At 42.0% G+C, this 18953-nt stretch overlaps 1 protein-coding gene across 1 annotated transcript in view; it reads right to left on the reverse strand.

Moving 5' to 3' along the window:
- Nucleotides 1–17229, reverse strand: part of ANXA3 (annexin A3) — a 61900-nt gene extending 44671 nt beyond the window's left edge. Inside the window, exons 1-2 of the mRNA XM_001492000.6 lie at nucleotides 16986–17229; nucleotides 13690–13742 (exon numbers count right to left, since the gene is read on the reverse strand). Coding sequence (XP_001492050.2) covers nucleotides 13690–13704 — 15 coding nt within the window. The 5' untranslated portion in view covers nucleotides 13705–13742; nucleotides 16986–17229. The remainder of the gene's footprint in view (nucleotides 1–13689; nucleotides 13743–16985) is intronic.
- Between the last annotated feature and the right edge of the window lie 1724 nt (nucleotides 17230–18953).

Consider the following 18953-nt stretch of genomic DNA (forward strand, 5'->3'; position numbering starts at 1 on the left):
AATGTTTGATCAGATTTCCATCCACATCCCTTAAACACATTTAGTTGCTTTCTTTGTTCTCAAACTTGACCTTCAGATGCTCCCAAAGGTAAAATGATACTGAAACCAGTTGGAAAATAAATTAAAGCAAGGAATGTCTAAATAAAGGGGGAAATAACAGGAGCTCTTTCCTTCAGTAACAATTGCTGCTATTTACTGTGCCAAGAGCTATGCTAAGCATGTTTCCTGCATTAGTTCATTTAAGCCTCACAGCAAACTTCTAAGGCATATGTAGTACATTCTCTTCACAGATGATGATGAAACTGATGCTTAAGCAACTTGCCCAAATTCACAAAACCAGCAAGTGGGCAATCTCATCAGTCTTTGCTCCTAATTACTAGGCTAGGCTGCATCTCATTTGAACCAGCTTCTTCATGTCAACATCATTTTCCCTGATCTTCTAAAACTATCCTGTGGAGGTCAGTCATAGCACAGGACGCCCTGAAGCCAGTGGTGTGGCCAAGCTGGGCCTAGGGAGCTGCCTGCTATTACCCCTGAGAGAGGCCAGTCTGTCCTTGACTCGAGAAAAGTCAGTTGTACCTATTTTTTCATGCAAAGTGTACGGGGTTTGCAAGAAGTTAAACATTTATTCAGAAGAATGAATGAAAGAGGAAAAACACAAGGTGCCAATCTTGTTGACAAGAAACACATTTAAATCCAAATGCTCCAGAGCAAGAATAGCAGCTGCTGCAGGTACATTTGGAAGGTGAAGCAAAGCCAAATCACTCGTCTCTTCGTCAAGTCCCGTCAAGGCAGTCTCCAAAAATTAAGCTTTCAAAGCAAAGCCTCATATAAACCTCCAGGACTCAGGAACTCTCAAAGAGCCAGAGAGAAATGATCTCTCCGCTCAATGTCAAAACAGTCTGCTGGGTCATGAAGGTTTATGATAAAAGGAAAAATGGAGAAGACTAAAAAAAATAAAGCAATCAAAACTTGGAAAATGCAAGACTCCTAGCTCAATTTTTCAAGCAAAACATGGTTTTCAAAACCAAAGAGGGCTTACCATAAAAGGCCCTGAAATGAAATATGGTCAAAAGAGGCAAGTGTTATGGGTTGAATTGTGTCCCTTCAAAAAAAGTTATGCTGAAGTCCTAACCCACAGTACTTCAGAATGTGACCTTATTTGGATATAAAGTTATCGCATGTACAATTAGTTAAGACGATGTCATACCTACTCCAGTATGAGTGTGATAACCTGCTGAACACAAGATTGACATGAGGGAAGCCATATTGTAGAACAGAACCCATATTGTAACTTTGAATGACCTCTGATTAACTAACCCAGACATGCTCTGTAGATTTTATGGCCCCTCCCAGCTCCTATAAGTTGATAAGTTTGTTCTTTTGAGTTTCTTTAGGAATGTGATTGACCCACAGGCAGAGGGTCTATGCTGATAGCCATCATCAATGACAACTGAAAGATCAGGGTATGCGGTGATGGTTCAGTCTTTAATGCATATCCAGTAAAACAAAGGACTATGAGGAACAGAGACCTGATGTCTGCCCCCACCCGGAGACCAGATGTTTCCCCCACCCAGAGACCAGCCCCCTATATACCTGGCCTCTAGTCTTTGTTCTGTAAGACGGTTCTTTCAGACATTAGTTGGCCATCTACCCCCTTGCTAGCAAGCTGTAATAAAGTCCTTTCTCTCCTACCACCTTGCCTCTGAACTACTGGTACGTCTTGCAGCGGGCAGACAACCTCTCTTGGGTGGTAACAACTGTTGTCTTTAGAAGACAGCCAGGTGAATCCAGAGACATACAGGGAGAAAGTGACGTGATGATGAAGGCAGAGCTTGGAGTTGTGCAGCTGCAAGCCAAGGAACACCAAAGGTTGCCCGTCAACCACTAGAGGCAAGGAAGGACTCTCCTCCAGGTTTCAGGGGGGAATGGCCCTGCCAACATCTTTATTTTGGACTTCTAGCCTCCAGAACTGTGAAAGAATAAATTTATCTTGTTTTAAACCACCTGGTTTGTGCTTCTTTGTTACAGCAGCCCCAGGAAACTCATACAGCAGGTCAGATGCCAGAGAAGAGGATTGGTGACCACTCTGGTCCCGCAGGGCAAATACTAGGGGCGCAGGGCAAATACTAGGGGCGTTGTCTCCTCCCACAGGCTAGCAGTGATCACTGGGCAAACAGAAGGCTCCCCATCCCCACAGCAGGCATGCTTTTTCAGCCCAGGGCAGCAAAGAGAAGCAGAGGGTGGGGAAAGCAGGGATTGGCCACCTCAGGGATGCCTGATAAAGGGGAGGCTGACACAATGGCTTTATTTGCAATGCGTCCAAAAGGTCCAAAGGAGATGCTTGCATTTCTTGTGCTCACTCATATGAGAAAATAGCTGTACTTGCCAGTTTTTCTTTTTTAAATACAGTGATTTCATCAAGTGAGTGTCAGAGAAAGTGCTTTGGAAGGTGGTAACAGAGAAGGTTGTTGGGCTGCAGCAGAAAGATGCATGTGATTCAGAAATTGGGGAAGAAAGGGACAAACAAGCAATTTGTGCTGTTTTCTTCATGAAACACAGATTATGATAAGGAGGAACCCTGACCCCTCAGAAGCATGTGTCACTCATGTCTAACCCAGCTATACTCCTGCCCTCTTTTGGCTCCCGGGCCTCATCCCTGGGGATTCTTCCTGCTACCCCAACCCCCCTTACATTTATTCTTCTTTGTTGGCTCCTCCCCTTTGCCTGACCTCTACACAGTAGGTACTTCTTAAATGGAAAGTCTCCTTTTCTTTTCTTTCCTTCTAATCCTGCTGTAGGTTATTTCCTCCACTCCTTCTGCTGTATGCAGACAACTCCCACATTTATATCTCCAGCCCAGACTTCTATTTTGAACATTGGTCTAGTATATTCAATGTCTACTTGATGTATCTGTTTTTGTATCTTACATATGAACTCATTATTTCCTCCCAAGCTGATTTCTTCCCCCATGTAACACTTATATGGTGCCTACTTGTGCTTTACATATATCTACACAACCACTCTATGAGGTTGGTACACAATGACCCCTATTTTATGGGGGAGAAGACTGAGGCACAGAGAGGCACAGCCTTGCCCAAGGTCACACAACTTGTCTACGGCACAGCCAGGATTTGAACCCACATAATCCGACTCCAGTCTCTGGGCTCATCCCCAACTTGCTCTTCTTCCTCAATCTGCCCCCTCCCTCTAAATGGCACCACCAACCACCAGAAACCTGGGAGTCTCCTTTGACTCCTTTATCTCTCTTTCCCTCCAAATCCAATCCATCAGCAAAGCCTGTTGAGACAATCTCAAAAATATAATCTCATGTGCCCTTCTCCCCATCTTCTTTACCCCTGCTGTCAGCCAAGTTACCATCATTGATCCCCTGGATGTGGACATATGCAGTAGTTTCCCTCCTCTCTTCCCTCTACTGTCTACCTCCAACCATTTCCCACATAACAGCCAAGGGATCTGTGAAAGATCTAAATCATAAATCAGCTCAAGGCATTTCTACTGAACATCCTTCTCTGACCTCCCAGTGGACATTGAATAAAGACCAAACTCCTTGCATTGGTCACAACGGCCCTGTACGGTTTGACCCAACCTCCCTTGTCACCCTCACCTGAAGCCACTCTCCCTTTTGCCCATCAGACTTTGGTTCTCTGAGTCGGGCTGATATATGTTGAATTCTTTCTCATCTTAGTGCCTTTGTTCATGCTGTTCTCTCTATCTGGAATGTTTTTAGACCTTCAGTCCTCTGCTTAAAGATCATCTTCTCTGACAGGCCTGTCCTGGCCACTTGATCCGAGTGAGTCCTCTGTTGTTAGTCTCCATCTCAGCAACATTTACCCCTTTAGGGCACTCAGCATTCGGTAATATCTCTCACTGTTTATACCTGTGACTCTACCTCCTCTAAAATAAAGTTCCAGAGGGCAGAGACCTTTTGTTTTACTCACTACATATAACCAGCTTCTAGCCCAGAGTTTAGTCTCCAGATAGGAGGTTAAGAAATAACTGTGAATGAGTTTCCAGAAGCAGATGGAAACAAGACAATGACGTCCCAAGGTGTGGAATGTCTCCAAAGTCTTCACCAGATAATGGGCTGCCTGATGAAGTTGATTCCTTCAAATATCAATAGTTCAGAAATCAAAGTGACTATTGTATCCTGGGAGATTTGGGAGATGTTAGGAATATTTCAGTGACCACTTTCAGCATCGTGGGCTATTCCAGGTTCTTCAAGGCTAGTTCCAGGGGCCAGCCTGGTGGCATAGCGGTTAAGTTTGCGCACTCCGCTCCAGCGGTCTGGGCTTCACTGATTTGGATCCTGGGTGCAGATCCACACACCACTCATCAAGCCATGCTGTGGCAGGTGTTTCACATATAAAATAGAGGAAGATGGGGGCATTGACGGCCAACATCATTAACACCCACATGACACAAAGGCAAAATGCATTATTTTATGGGTTTTGTATGAGTATGCTTGGGAAGTGACAATCCTAACAATAAGTTGCTACAAACTTAAGAATGCTTCCTGATGTAAAATAAACCTAGATAATGAAAACTCCTTGAATAGTTCATGCAAAGGCTATTGGGACTATCAGGATTCTTTGTGGCCCTTGGAGGATCCTGAAGTCACAACAAAGAGAACTGTAATGCTTCCCCCAATCTCCTTGTCCCCCTCCTATCACTTCATGGGAGTTTCTCATTGCTCTTCAAGTATACCTAGCCCTTCTGCCCTAGAGCTTCACACCTGCTGTTTCCTCTGCCTGGATGGTCTTCCCCAAGCTTTTCTCCCAGCGTATGCCTCCCTCCAGGTTGACTTCTGCTCACAAGCTGAGCAGAAAATAACACTGCCCATCACTCTCATTGTCTATCTCCGCTTTTCTCCAGAGTACTTAAAACTGGCTTTCTATATGATACATTTATTTCTTTGTTTACTAGCTGTCTTTCCTAACAAAATTGGAGGCATGTAAGGTCCATGCTTTTTTATTTCTCTTTCTCTGCTGTATCCCCGGAGCCTAAAACAGTATCTGGCACATAAGAGATGCTTAGTAAATATTTGTTGAATAAGTGGATAAAAATGCTTTCTGGTTCTGGGTCTTGCCTTCTTTGATAATTCTCAAATGCCACTACCAGGCTTTTCAGAGCTCTACACCATATCTCAAAAATCTGACAAATGCATTCTTCACCTTTTGTAAATCCTGTTCACATGGGGCTGCCACTACTCCCATTTCAGCACACCTCCAGAACCTGGTGAGGTATTTAATCAAACACAAATAGGTGAAAACGAAAGGAGCAAAGATCTGATAAAGGAAGAAGAGGCAGACTTGAGAATTTTCTGCTCTTCTGATTTATTCTCTTTTAATTCACGTTGAGACCTCTGCACTAATCTTATTGCTCATACTTTAGAATACTTATTTTTTCTAACTGCTTTGCATCCAACAAAAAATACACTTTCAAGAGAATCAAGTCATATATTTTCCCCTTCACATTCCTTGCTCTCCATCTAAAACTTTTTCTCTTCCTCTTGGCTTCTGATTTACCAGGCTTCTTAAATGGCTATTCATTAGACTGGCAAGTTGTAGTTTTTATTCTAATTAATTAAGAAAGAGGGTCTCTGCTTCCTTTGTGGTTGAACTTGAGTCAGGAAGTGGCAAAGAGCTGCTCTGTAATGCTCATTCCATTCATTCCCAGGAAGCCATTCTCTTTTCACTCAGATTACACAGTATTTCTTTCCAGGCTTTGTCCTGAAACAAAGCTCTAATGTTTTGATTTAGAATCCAGGTCTAACCTGTTTTTCTGTAACTTCCTGCAGAGGACCATTTGTGTAACTAAGTGCCAATATTTACCTAAAGAAGCTTCAGGGAACATGGTTTAAAACACACACCAGACAGGAAGTGGCAGTCTTGTTGAACAGAACTTAATCGGACGTGATGCCTGTTCTGCTTGGGATGTGAATACTCCATTTCAATGAAAATAGTTATGAAGCCAGATCTTCTAGCCCTGAGATGCAGTGGACAGGAGAGAAACCAGAGAAAACGTCAGCACATCCACATGCATGTTAAACAGGCATTCTCCCCATGTGTGTTTTAAATTTGCATGGTCAGGAAGCATAAATACACTAATGGGATGTCCTCACCAAAGCAAGAAATATGACACTTGACAGGGCTCTCACAAACTCCCATACCCAGGACAAATAGCATCCAAATGCCCAGGGCTAGTGTTATCCATGGGACGACATTTGAAAGGCACATCTTTCCCAAATTCTCTCTCACATTAGCACATTGCACCTTTCTTGACAGACCTATGACTGGTGTCATTCTTCTGGGTGACACAGCACAAATGGGAATGCTGTGTCTTCATGTGTCAAACTGCACCCCAGGAAAGAGAGGAAGGGTCAGGTGGGGAAGGGAAGCTGTGCTCTCTAATTCTCACCATAAACACATTATCATGTATTAGCTTTTCCTACTGGGAAGTTTCCACCCTACATAAGCCCTTCTCCAACCTTTCCACCATCAAGAATCCCTTTCATTATTTCTTCTCCATGGACCCCACATTTTGAGTGACTCTGCCTGTCAATCTGAATTTATTACAAAACATTAACTCATTTTCCCCAGTGTTACTTGTTATTAAAGATGGAACTTCCACTCAGAGCTTCTGATCAGCATAAGATAACCAGTGCCATAGTGTTGATACCATCTTGGTAAAAAATAAAGGAATATGATGTTTTAGAAACTATACAGGCTTGATGTGAGTTATATATGTGTGGTATAATAAACAGTATATCTGGTCTTTCTTCTGGGTTCCAGGCACAGAGCTTCAAAAACTGTAGGAATTTTCTGAGTGATAGGTGTGTCTTTATTACGCAAATAAGGTGACTCATGGTGGGCCCCTCCTTAGCTGTAGGATCAGGACTGATCACTAAGAAGACCAGCAACATGATGGAGGGTTGGCACTTTGGGAGGGGAACAGGACTGGAGACTGAGTTCAGTCATGTGGCCAGTGATGTAATCAATCATGCCTGTGTAATGAAACCCCAGTAACAACTCTAGACACTGAGGTTCAGAGGAGCTCCGTGACTGGTGAACACACTGATGTGCAGGAAGGGCAAAGCACTCTGACTCCATGTGGAGAGGGCATGTTAGCTCTGCGTCCAGGGCTCTTCCAGAGCTTGCACTATGTGTAGGCTTTATAATAAAACTGTAACTGTAAATACAGCACCTTCAGTGAATTCTGTGAGTTGTTCTAGAGAATTACTGAACCTGAGAGGGTCACGGAAACTCCCAAATTTATAGCCCATTGGTCAGAAGAGCAGGTGGCTCTGACCCTTGCAGCTGGAGTCTGAAACGAGGGCTGAGCCCTTAAACCTGTGGAATTGTATTGCAGTATACCCACTTGAGTGGGAACAGAGCATTATACATCTTTAAATATATATAAGTATCCAAAATATATATAAATATAAGTGATTATGATGTGTCAATGTAGGTTCATCAAATGTAACAAATGTACCACTCTGGTGAGGGATGTTGATAATGAAAGAGGCTACACATGTGTCAGGGCAGGGGGTATATGGGAACCTATACCAACCTCAATTGTGCTGTGAACCTAAAACAGCTTGTGTATACATACACACAAGAAAATATTGAAAGTAAGAGTGGTCAGAAAGAATCTTTTTGCAGATACCCATCTGTTTCAGGTGACTCAGAGAGAATCATTCCAATGGGGAGGGGGATGCTGTTGATTTATAATAAAATCAGGCCCAGGAAAAAGGCAGAAGATCCTTTACTAAAACAGTTGCAGGGATATTAATTAGCAAGGAATATGTCTTTAGAAACAAACTAATATATTGAAATGATAGTGATTACAACTAACATTTACTGAGTGCTCAATACATGCCAGGTACTTTTAATGCATTTTACATGAACTGGTTTATTGGTTACAAGCACTAATGATGTAGGTACTATTACTATACTCATTTTGCAGATGAGGTAACTGAGGTGGCAAGAGACTAAGTAATTTGCTCAAGGTCATATTCAAAAGCCTACTTTGTAACCAATTAGAGTTATAAAAAGGAGCACTGTCACTGTGGTTGGACTCTCAGCAGAAACCTTACAGGCTAGGAGAGAGGGGAAAGATATATTCAAAATCCTGAAAAACCAAACTTTCAGCCAAGAATATTCTATTCAGCCTTGGATACTATCCTTCAGATACAATGGAGAAATAAGAACTTTCCCAGATAAAAGCTGATTCCTTTCAGTAGTGTCTTATAGCTTTAATTGTATAGAATGAGTTAGGAAGTATTCCATGAGGCCAACATCACTCTAATCCTAAAGCTAGACAAGGACAACACAAAGAAGGAAAATTACAGGCTAATATTGCTGATGAACACAGATGCAAAAATCTTCAACAAAATATTGGCAAACAGAATACAGTAATACATTGAAAGGACCCTATACTATGATCAAGTGGGATTTATACCAGGAATACAGGGATGGTTCGACATCCGCAAATCAATCAATGTGATACACATTAACAAAATGCAGAATAGAAACCACATGATCATCTCAATAGATGCAGAGAAGGCATTTGACAAGATCCAACATCCATTTATGATAAAGACTCTCAATAAATGCAAATAGAAGGAAAATACCTCAACATTATAAAGGCCATATATGACAAACTCACAGCCAACATCATACTTAACAGGGAAAAATTGGAAGCCATCCCTCTGAGAACAGGAACAAGACGAGGGTGCCTACTCTCACCACTCTTATTCAACATAGTACTGGAGGCTTTGGCCAGAGCAACCAAGCAAGAAAAAGAAATAAAAGGTATCTAAATTGGCAAGGAAGAAGTGAAACTCTCGCTGTTTGCAGATGACATGATTCTATATACAGAAAACCCTAAAGAATACATCAGAAAACTATTAAAAATAATCAACAACTACAGCAAAGCAACAGGGTACAAAATCAACTTACAAAAATCATTTGCATTTCTAATAATAAACTAACAGAAAGAGAACTCAAGAATATAATCCCATTTACAATCGCAACAAAAAGAATAAAATATCTAGGAATAAATTTAACCAAGGAGGTAAACAACCTATACAATGAAAACTATAAGACATTACTGAAAGAAATCGATGATGACATAAAGAAATGGAAAGATATTCCATGCACATGGATCAGAAGAATAAACATAGTTAAAATGTCCATACTACCCAAAGCAATCTACAGATTCAATGCAATCCCAATCAGAATCCCAATGACATTCTTCATGGAAATAGAACAAAGAATCCTAAAATTCATATGGGGCAACAAAAGATCCCGAATGGCTAAAGCAATCCTGAGAAAAAAGAACAAAGCTGGAGGCACCACAATTCCTGACTTCAAAATATACTACAAAGCTATAGTAATCAAAACAACATGGTACTGGTACAAAAACGGGCACACAGATGAATGGAACAGAAGTGAAAGCCCAGAAATAAAACCCCACATCTACAGACAGTTAATCTTCAACAAATGAGTCAAGAACATACAATGGAGAAAGGAAAGTCTCTTCAATAAATGGGGTTGGGAAAACTGGACAGCCATATGCAAAAGAATAAAAATAGACCTTTATCTTTCACCATACACAAAAATTAACTCAAAATGGATTAAAGTCTTGAAGGTAAGAGATGAAACCATAAAATTCCTAGAAGAAAATATAGGCAGCACATTCTTTCACAGTGGCCTTAGAAACATCTTTTTGAAAACCATGTCTACTCGGGCAAGGGAAATGAAACAAAAAATAAACAAATGAGACTTCATCAGACTAAAGAGCTTCTGCGAGGCAAAGGAAACCAGGAACAAAATGAAAAGACAACACAGCAACTAGGAGAAAATATTTTCAAATCATATATCTGACAAGGGGTTAATCTCCAAAATATATAAAGAACTCACACAACTCAACAACAAAAAAAAAACAAACAACCCGATCAAAAAATGGGCAGAGGATATGAACAGACATTTTTCCAAAGAAGATATACAGACGGCCAATAGGCACATGAAAAGATATTCACATCACTTATCATTAGGGAAACGCAAATCAAAACTACAATGAGCTATCACCTTACACCCATTAGAGTGGCTATAATTACCAAGACAAAAAATAACAAGTGTTGGCAAGGTTGTGGAGAAAGGGAACGTTCATACACTGCTGGTGGGAATGCAAACTGGTGGAGCCACTATGGAAAACAGTATGGAGATTTATTAAAAAATTAAAAGTAGAAATACCATATGACCCAGCTATGCCACTACTGAGTATTTATCCCAAGAAATTGAAATCAACAATTCACAGAAACTTATGCACCCCTATGTTCACTGCAGCATTATTCACAATAGCCAAGACATGGAAGCAACCCAAGGGCCCAAGGACTGATGAATGGATAAAGAAGATATGGTGTGTGTGTATATATATATATACACACATATACATATATATATATTCTATGTATATGTAGTATTCTATGAATACTACTCAGCCATAAAAAAGACAAAATCACCCCATTTGAAACAACGTGGATGGACCTTGAGGGTATATGTTAAGCAAAATAAGCCAGACAAAGACAAACACCACATGATTTCACTCATATGTGGAAGATAAACACATGGACAAAGAGAACAGATTCCTGGTTACCAGAGGGGATGGGGATTGGGGGGTGGACATAAGGGGTAAAGGGGTATATACCCGGTGACTCACTAAGAATAACGTACACAATGTTATAAACTATTATGACCTCAATAAAAAAAATACTAACTTGAGGGTTCAAACAAATAGTAACTGTATATATTATTATTCTGTAAAAGTTAAGTTAGGACTTGACCAAGAAGGAAAAGCTCAGAATATTTGCATGAGAGTGTCAGCATGGTAGAAGGCACTACGGAAAGATACTGCTATGGTTCCTCAATAAAACGTCATGTTCCAAGACATTCTAAGTTGTGGGTTGCCTGAGAGCTTGCTATGGGCCTAAAGGCAAAATAGGACAAGGGACCCTGAGTCCAAAGAGTACAAACTGATAAGATCACAGGCCCTTTTCCGAGTATATAACACCTGCCAGAACAGAAACATTCAAAATGTCCAAACAAAGGAAATAGCAAAGCAGCATAGATCGCTTGTCATCTGAAACAGCTCCAGGTTGCAACGCTCCTTCCTCGCTAGAACATACACACCTAGGAAACCAGCTCTTCTTTCATCTTCAAGGGTAATGTACTGAAATTGCTGACGTCTCTCTCATCACTCCATAAACTCATCACACACTGGCAACCACAAACTGATTTACAGTTTTGTAGAGAAGCACGGATTTGATCACTCACTTGTGTTTGCCTGTGTATGTGCTTTTGTGTGTAAGAGGGAAAAAGAGAACAGATAAAACTTAGTGGTAAGAATATTTACAGAAATCGGAGGGTTTTTTAAATTGTGGTTAAAAAAGCGTAACAAAATTTACCACATTAACCATTTTTAAGTGTACAGTTAAGTAGTGGTAATATCCACACTGTTGTGAAACAGATCTGCAGAACTTTTTCATCCTGCAGAACTGAAACTCTACATCCAATTAAGCAACAAATCCGCCTCCCCCACCCCCGTCCCCAGCCCCAGCCCCAGCCCCTGGCAACTGCAATTCTATTTCCTGTCTTTACAAATCTGACTACTTTAAATACCTCATATAAATGGAACCACGTAGTATTTTCTCTTTTATTACTGGCTTATATGACTGAGCATAATATCCTCAAGGTTCATCTATGTTGTGATATATGTCAGAATTTCCTTCCTTTCTAAGATTGAACAATATTCCCTTGTATCTAGAGACCACATTTTGTTTATCCCTTCATCTGTCCATGGACATGTGGGTTGCTTCCACCTCTTGGCTATTGTGAATAATGCTGCTATGAACATGGGAGTGCAAGTATCTCTTCGAGATCCTGCTTTCAATTCCTTTGGGTATTTACCCAGAAGTGGAATATAATATATGTTCATTATTTAAAAAAAAAATCAGAGCATAGAAGGCGATGCATTGAAAAATAAAAGTGCCCTTGCTCCCAGTTCCACCTTTCCAGAAAGTTTTCATGTAATACAGTCTTTATGTATATATTTTTCTTTTCTTTTTTCTTTCTTTTAAATACTCAGTACATTCTACTCTGTAACCTGATTTTTTTCATTGATTAATACATCTTTGGACATATTCTTATGTCAGTACATACAGAGCTGATCCACTTTATCCCCATTCTTCTTAATGATCACATAAAAATGGCTATAAGTTACAAACAAGTAATTTACTAATTTCACACCCAATGGATGGCCATTTATGCTGTCTGTATATTTTCATTAACACAAATGAATGTCCTTGGGTCCATATTTTTTCAACCTTATGCAAGTATATTTATACGTTAAATGCCCAGAAGTGGAATTACTGGGTTAAAGTCGGTGGGCATTTAAACACTGATAGATATTGCCAAAATATGATCCAAAAATGTTTATTCTCCTATGAACAGGGGATGAGAGCACCTGCCTCACACATCCTCTGCAACACCGGTCTTACTACATTTTTTTCATCTTTACCAATTTCTTAAGTAGAAAATGGCTTCTTATTGTGTTATTTACATTTCTTTAATTCTCAGTGGGGTGTGGCATCTTTTTATATGTCTGTTGGACATTTATAATTCTTTTCATGTCCTATTCACATCCCTTTCAAATTTTTCCATCAAGTTCATTATTCTTATTGATTTATTCAAGTTATTTGTATGTTACGGAAATAAACCTTTGGTCTGATGTGCTGTAAATTTTTTTCCCCTGTGGGTTGTCTTCTGACTCTACTAATAGTATTGTTTGCTGCCATAAATTATAAATTTATATGTAGTTAAGTAGATCACTGTTTTTCTTTAAGGCTTTTGGTTTGTGTCACGGCTGTAAGCACCTTCCCCACTCCAAGATTATTTTTTAAATTCATCCATGTTTCATCTCTTTCATGTCAGCTTTTATTTGTCTGAAATTTTTTATTTTTTTTAAAGATTGGCATCTGAGCTAATAACTGTTGTCAATCTTTTTTTAAAATTTTTTTTTCCTGTTTTGTCTCCGCAAATCCCCTGAGTATATAGTTCTATATTTTAGTTGTGGGTCCTTCTAGTTGTGGCATGTGGGACGCCACCTCAACGTGGCCTGACGAGTGGTGTCATGTCCTCGCCCAGGATCTGAACCAGCAAAACCCTGGTTCGCCAAAGAGGAGCGTGCGAAGCTAATCACTTGGCCACGGGGCTGGCCCCCTGAAATTTATTTTAATTAAGAAGGGAAAAGGAATACAGATTTACACTTTTTCCCAAATGGCCAGAAGTTTTCCTAACATTATTTATAGACTAAGCCAACTTTTCTTCTCTGATGTTAAATGTCATCTTTATCATATAAAAAATTCCCAAATCATATACTGAATTTATTCTCTGTTACTGACCTCTCTGCTTTGGTGTCATCACAAACTATTTTAACTATGTACTTTTCGATTTTTATTTTGTATTATTTTTAGACATCCTCTAGCTGTTTTAGCATGTCAATTTTTTCTGATGAACTTTTTGATCAACTTTCAAAAAGTTTTTCTTGATATTTTGATTTGACTCAGATAAGTCCTTGTGTTATGAAGGCTTGATTTTTACTTACCCAGATAGATGCCATGGTCTTTCACCTTTGCCTTGAGTTTAGATCACACTAACCTACAAAAAGAAAAAAATTACCAAATGGTAAAGTCTGTGATTCAGAACACAACAATCTCAGACCAACACTTAATCTTTAATCCAGAAAAGAGAAGTCAACATTCAAAGAGAAACTGTCCCGGGAAAGGATGTGCCTCTAACCTCTAATACCAGCCCCCTCCCTCCGCTGCTAAACATACATCTCCTCGGTGCACAGGGCTGTGCCAGACCTGTGATGGGCTCAAAACAGGAGAGAAGAAAGTCTGTACACAAGTGGTTTACAAATATGTTTCCTGGAAAGCCAATTTTTGACTCATTTAAAACCCAGTAGAACTATGTTGATTGCTGAATTCTGCTAACCAGAACAGACTACCATCATAGGGAACAAACAACAAAACACAGGAAATTGCCCCCACTCCCTAACAGAATTTTAGCTGGTTTCAATTTGATTCTTTGTCTTTGACTGTGAGACCTCTATTTACATTTTACAAAGCTCCAAGCCTACTGCCTGTTCAGTCCAGTCCTCGTCAGGGGCCAGAGGTGAAACGGGCAATTCTTCGATGCAGCCCCGATTGGGAACTCAGGCATACTTTCCATTAAGTAGACATTATTTCAACATGCTTGCGTATCTCCTGGGTTGCTTTAGAAATGCAAGTGGCTCCCACCCATCCTGGGAACAAAATATTCTAAAAATTCAACGATAGCCTCAGAGCAAAGTTCAACAGGAAATTACACTGTTAGCCCCTGGAAATATTTAGCCCAGATTTTCTCAGGCTCTCTGTAGCCTAGGGCAGTGGACTGTCCAGTTACAGGGCCTAACACTACATCCCTCCACATATACAGTGGACACAAGGTATTACTAGCTCTGGTTTTGCTTTTTAAAGATAGACACAATTTCTTTGAGCCTCAGTTTCCTCATCCATAAAAAGGGGGAGAGAAGGGCTGTCACTGGCATTAAAAGAAATAACATCAGCTAGCATTTTGAGTTCTTACTATGTGCCAGATAGTATCAAAAAGCACTAGAAGGTGGACTCCAGGCTAGAGATTTTTATCACGTTTGTTAACTGGGGCATAAAAGGTACTAAAAAAACCTTCTAGAATGAATGATTTAACATAAGCCTCACAATAATTTAGGGAGCTAGGCATCATTAATAACATCTCAACTCCGCATATGAAATAGTTGGGGCACAGAGAGGTACAATAATGTTCAAGAAAGTGAGGGTCCCCCTGCTGAATCTAGGCAGTGACACTCCAGAGGTATGAATTTAAGCCCCATGCTCCTGCCTTACCCAAGTGCCCAGCCCACACATCATCAAAGCTGATGCTCAGTATGTGTCGATCCAGCATAATTTGTAAATTATTAACAATTATTACTGATTTAAGTTTTACGAAGTAAAGAATTACTCCACAGTAGAGGCCAAATGAGCTAACAATAGAACTTTAAACATCCTTTTCTGAAAGGAATTAGAGTTTCTACATCATATCCTATACTTTTCTCAACAGATTTCTCTATACAACCACAGGGCTCTGGAAACAAGGTTCTGGTTTTTTTTACATCTTTGAATTCCTTTTCTCAGCAGTCTGAAGTTCGCTGCCTTCATGAAAGCCAATGGAGATATCTCTACAGAATAACATTTTAATGAGTTACATTTTTTATGATGTTGATTTTTAAAAAGTTGCAAATGCAACCCTCCCTTAGGGTAGAGACTTGCTATCCACGTAGAACACAAACTCTTGGAAAGAATTTAGCTCCAGAGGTGTAACTTCTTATCAGCAGCCAGAGGGGTCTCCAGAACCTCCTAGATCCAGTGGGAACCAGTTTCCTATGTAGGGGAGGAAGACATTTCCTCTTCCCAAATGGGGGTTCCTCTGGCTGGAGAAGGAATTAAATTCACATGAGACAGAATAGCAAGAGAAAATTAAACAAAGCTTTATGAGGAACCATGGCCCGGGGCCTTTCTTCCCGAAGGAAGAAAGGGCACCGAAGAAGTGGGGTGCACAGAGTGGTTATATACCCCCAAACAGGGTGCTTCGCATATGATGAAATGTCCCTCCCACAATAGTCACAAGATTGCTCTGTTGGCACAGTGCTTGATGGACACAGCAGGTAGTGGGTCTGCTATCTCGGTGGTCGTCGTAGCAGGAGGCAAGTCAATTGTCTGGAGCTGGGCAGTCACAGGTGAGCGCAGCAATCAGTTCCTAGCCTAAGGAAAGATGCTTAATCCTTAAAGAAATGCGAACGTTGGGAGGTGGAGGGAGGTTAGTTACAGGAGGTTACCAGAGAAGCACAATAAAATGCAGATTTAAGTCCTTGCCTTTGGTATTGATTAAGAGTTTCTAGAGAGAAGGTCACCTCCTTTCTTCTTCGTGGTACAGAGAGGGAGGCACCTTTTACAGATAGAGATTTACCTTACAAATGTAAATGTGTCCTAACGAAGGGCAAGTTCCATTCCTCAGAGCCTCCTTCCCTGTCCCAGTTTATCAAAAGCAATCAGCCTCAAATAATCCTGATGCCAAAGAGACATATCTTGGGGTGGCCAATTTCAGGTCCCTACACCTACATATGGTCACTTGCAAGCAAGTACTCAGATTCCTGTTGACTCAAACGCCAGGGGAATGATTCATGCCTGGTGAACGCGACTCTGTTGCAATCAAAGAAAAAGGTGAGTCTTTTCAAGGAAAAGTGAACTTCCCGGACTCCCAACGCCCAATATTTAAATTGACTATTCCTCTATTTCTTAAAAAAAAGTAAGTGAAATAAAATTAGCTGCCAACGTGAAGAGGAGAACGTGCTCTCAAGGATGGGTGGGGTTCCAAGTCCTCAGAACCGAGCTCGGAGCCGGCACCCGCCCCCCCCCCCACCCCGCCCCAGACACCAGGGACCCAGCGGACCATTCCGACTCCCTGCTCTTTTTCTGTTCTCAAGACCTTTAGGATTGAGGAGGCCAAGATGGCCAAGTGGATCCCAACGTTGCTAGCTGTGATGGAAAGAGAAGGGGCGGGGGCTCCCGGAGAGCTGGGTGTCAGCTAGTGCCCCGCCCTCACCATAGCTGGGTGACTCTTCAAGAGCTCTGCCCTTTTGCTCCCCTAGGCCTCAGTTCCTCGATTCCGAAATGCGGGAGGCGGCCTCTCTGCCCGCGGAGGCCCCTCGGGCCGTGCACCCGCGCAGCTGCCCGGGGCCCGCGCTGCGCTCGCGGGGACCTGGCCGAGGCGCGCCGGCACTCCCCGGCGCAGGGCGGGCACGCGCGGGGAGGCTGAACTTACCCGAAAGCGCGGCGGGGACGCGGGTGCGGGGAGCCGCGAGCAAGGTGCGCGCTCGGAGGCTGGTGCTCCACACTGGGTCCCGGCGGCGACCGCACCCCCGCCTCCTGCCCTCCTCCCGCCTCCTGACGCCACCTGATCGCAGCCGCGGGCCGGGAAAGGGAAGCCGCGCCTATTGGCCGCTGGCGCTCCGGTTCAGCGCACACTTGTCCCAGCCCTCCGCCCTCCGGGATCTCTCAACTTTCCCACCCTCTCTCCCAGCGTCCGCATAGAAACTTATTTTCTCGGTTTTCACTTACATTAAATTTTTCTTCAGATTTATTGCCCTGCTTATTTGGTTCTGGGCACTATCTTCAGAGATGAGACGGTCCCCACTCCAGAAGCTCCCGGCCTGGTACAGATAGCAAACAGCAAGCACTAGTAACAGTCCATAGCGTTTATCTAGCTTTTACTTTGTGCCAGGCACTGTTCTAAATTCTTTAGAGATATACACTGGTTTAAATCTTACAAGAACCCTATAAGGTAGACACTATTATTATTCCCATTTTATAAATGAGGAAACAGACAGAAAGATTAGGTAACAAAGTCACACAGGGAGAAAATGGCAGAACTAGATTTTTGAACGCAGGTAGTTCTCAAGTCCCTCTGCTAAGTTTATTGGCTCTCTAGTAAGATTGGAACCAAAGATTCTGAGAGATAATATGGTGGAAGGGCATTCTAGGCATTTGGAACAACAAAACAAGGGAAGGAGGCTAAAAACTGAAGCCCTACTTGTCCTGGGGGTCTAGTGGTTGAGATTCCAGGCTCCCACACCGCGGGCGTTCCCGGAGTTCGTTAGGGGACCACACCACCCATCTGTCAGTTGTCGCACTGTGGTGGCTGGATGTTGCTGTGATGCTAAAACTTACACCACTGGTATTTCAAATGCCAGCAGGGTCACCCATGGTGGGCAGGGTTCAGCGGAGCTTCTAGACTAAGACAGACTAGGAAGAAGGACCTGGCCACACATTTCTGAAAAAATTGGCCTTGAAAATCCTAGGAACAGCAGCAGAGCATCGTCTGATAGAGCACCAGAAGGTGACAGGATGGCGCAAAAAGACCAGGCGGGATTCCCTCTGCTGTTGGATTCGACTCCAGGGCACTAAAAACGAAAACTTGTGTTGAGGAAATGATGAGCAACTGTGTGTTGAATGATGTAGTAGAAGAAAACAAGAGCTACCATTTGTTGGGTACCAGGCATGAAGTCAGTGCTTGATTACGTCACCTTTTTTATCTTGAAGGCAACTCCAGGAGGTGCTATTTTTATCAGAATTCGCATCACAGGAAACTGAAGCTTAGAAAGGTTTAAGTGATTTACCCAAGGCCTCAGAAGTAAAAAGTGTCATAACTGGGACTCTCGTCAGCACTGGCCTCAGCCCTTATGTGCCTCGCCTCTGGGCAGGGCTGCATCTCAAAGGGCATGCTTCAGGTATTCGGGCATAATTTAGCTGGTTGGGAATTATTGAGTGTTTGAGGGAGACTGGCGTGGTGATCTAATCCGTCTTCTAAAAAGACAGTTCTGCAGGTTCCATAAAAAATGGATTCGAAGAGAGAAGTTAAAATGCTATAGGGAGACTGTAGAGTCTCTGCCATTTGGAGTTCAAAAGTGAGAGCTGACTAGAAGGAATGGGGGCAATCATGGCAGTGATAGGCTCTTCTGGGTCAGATTTCAGTCCTTTGTCTTGCCCTTTCACATTGGTGTGTTCTTCAGATGCAGCTGAAAGTGTGAAAGTGCAGGACTCCACAACCACAGCCTGTGGGCAAAAGCAAAGGATGTGGGTCAGGATGGAACAGGTACCTTTCCCACAGAGAAGCAGGAGCCACTCAAGGGTGGAGCAAATTCTAATTCTAGGATTTGTTCAAGAGGCCACATCAGAGAACAACCAAGAGGACTGGGACAGAACTGTCAAGAAGAGCAGTATCCTAGTTCAT

The sequence above is a fragment of the Equus caballus genome, chromosome 3 (assembly GCF_041296265.1).
Source record: "Equus caballus isolate H_3958 breed thoroughbred chromosome 3, TB-T2T, whole genome shotgun sequence".
NCBI lineage: Eukaryota > Metazoa > Chordata > Mammalia > Perissodactyla > Equidae > Equus > Equus caballus.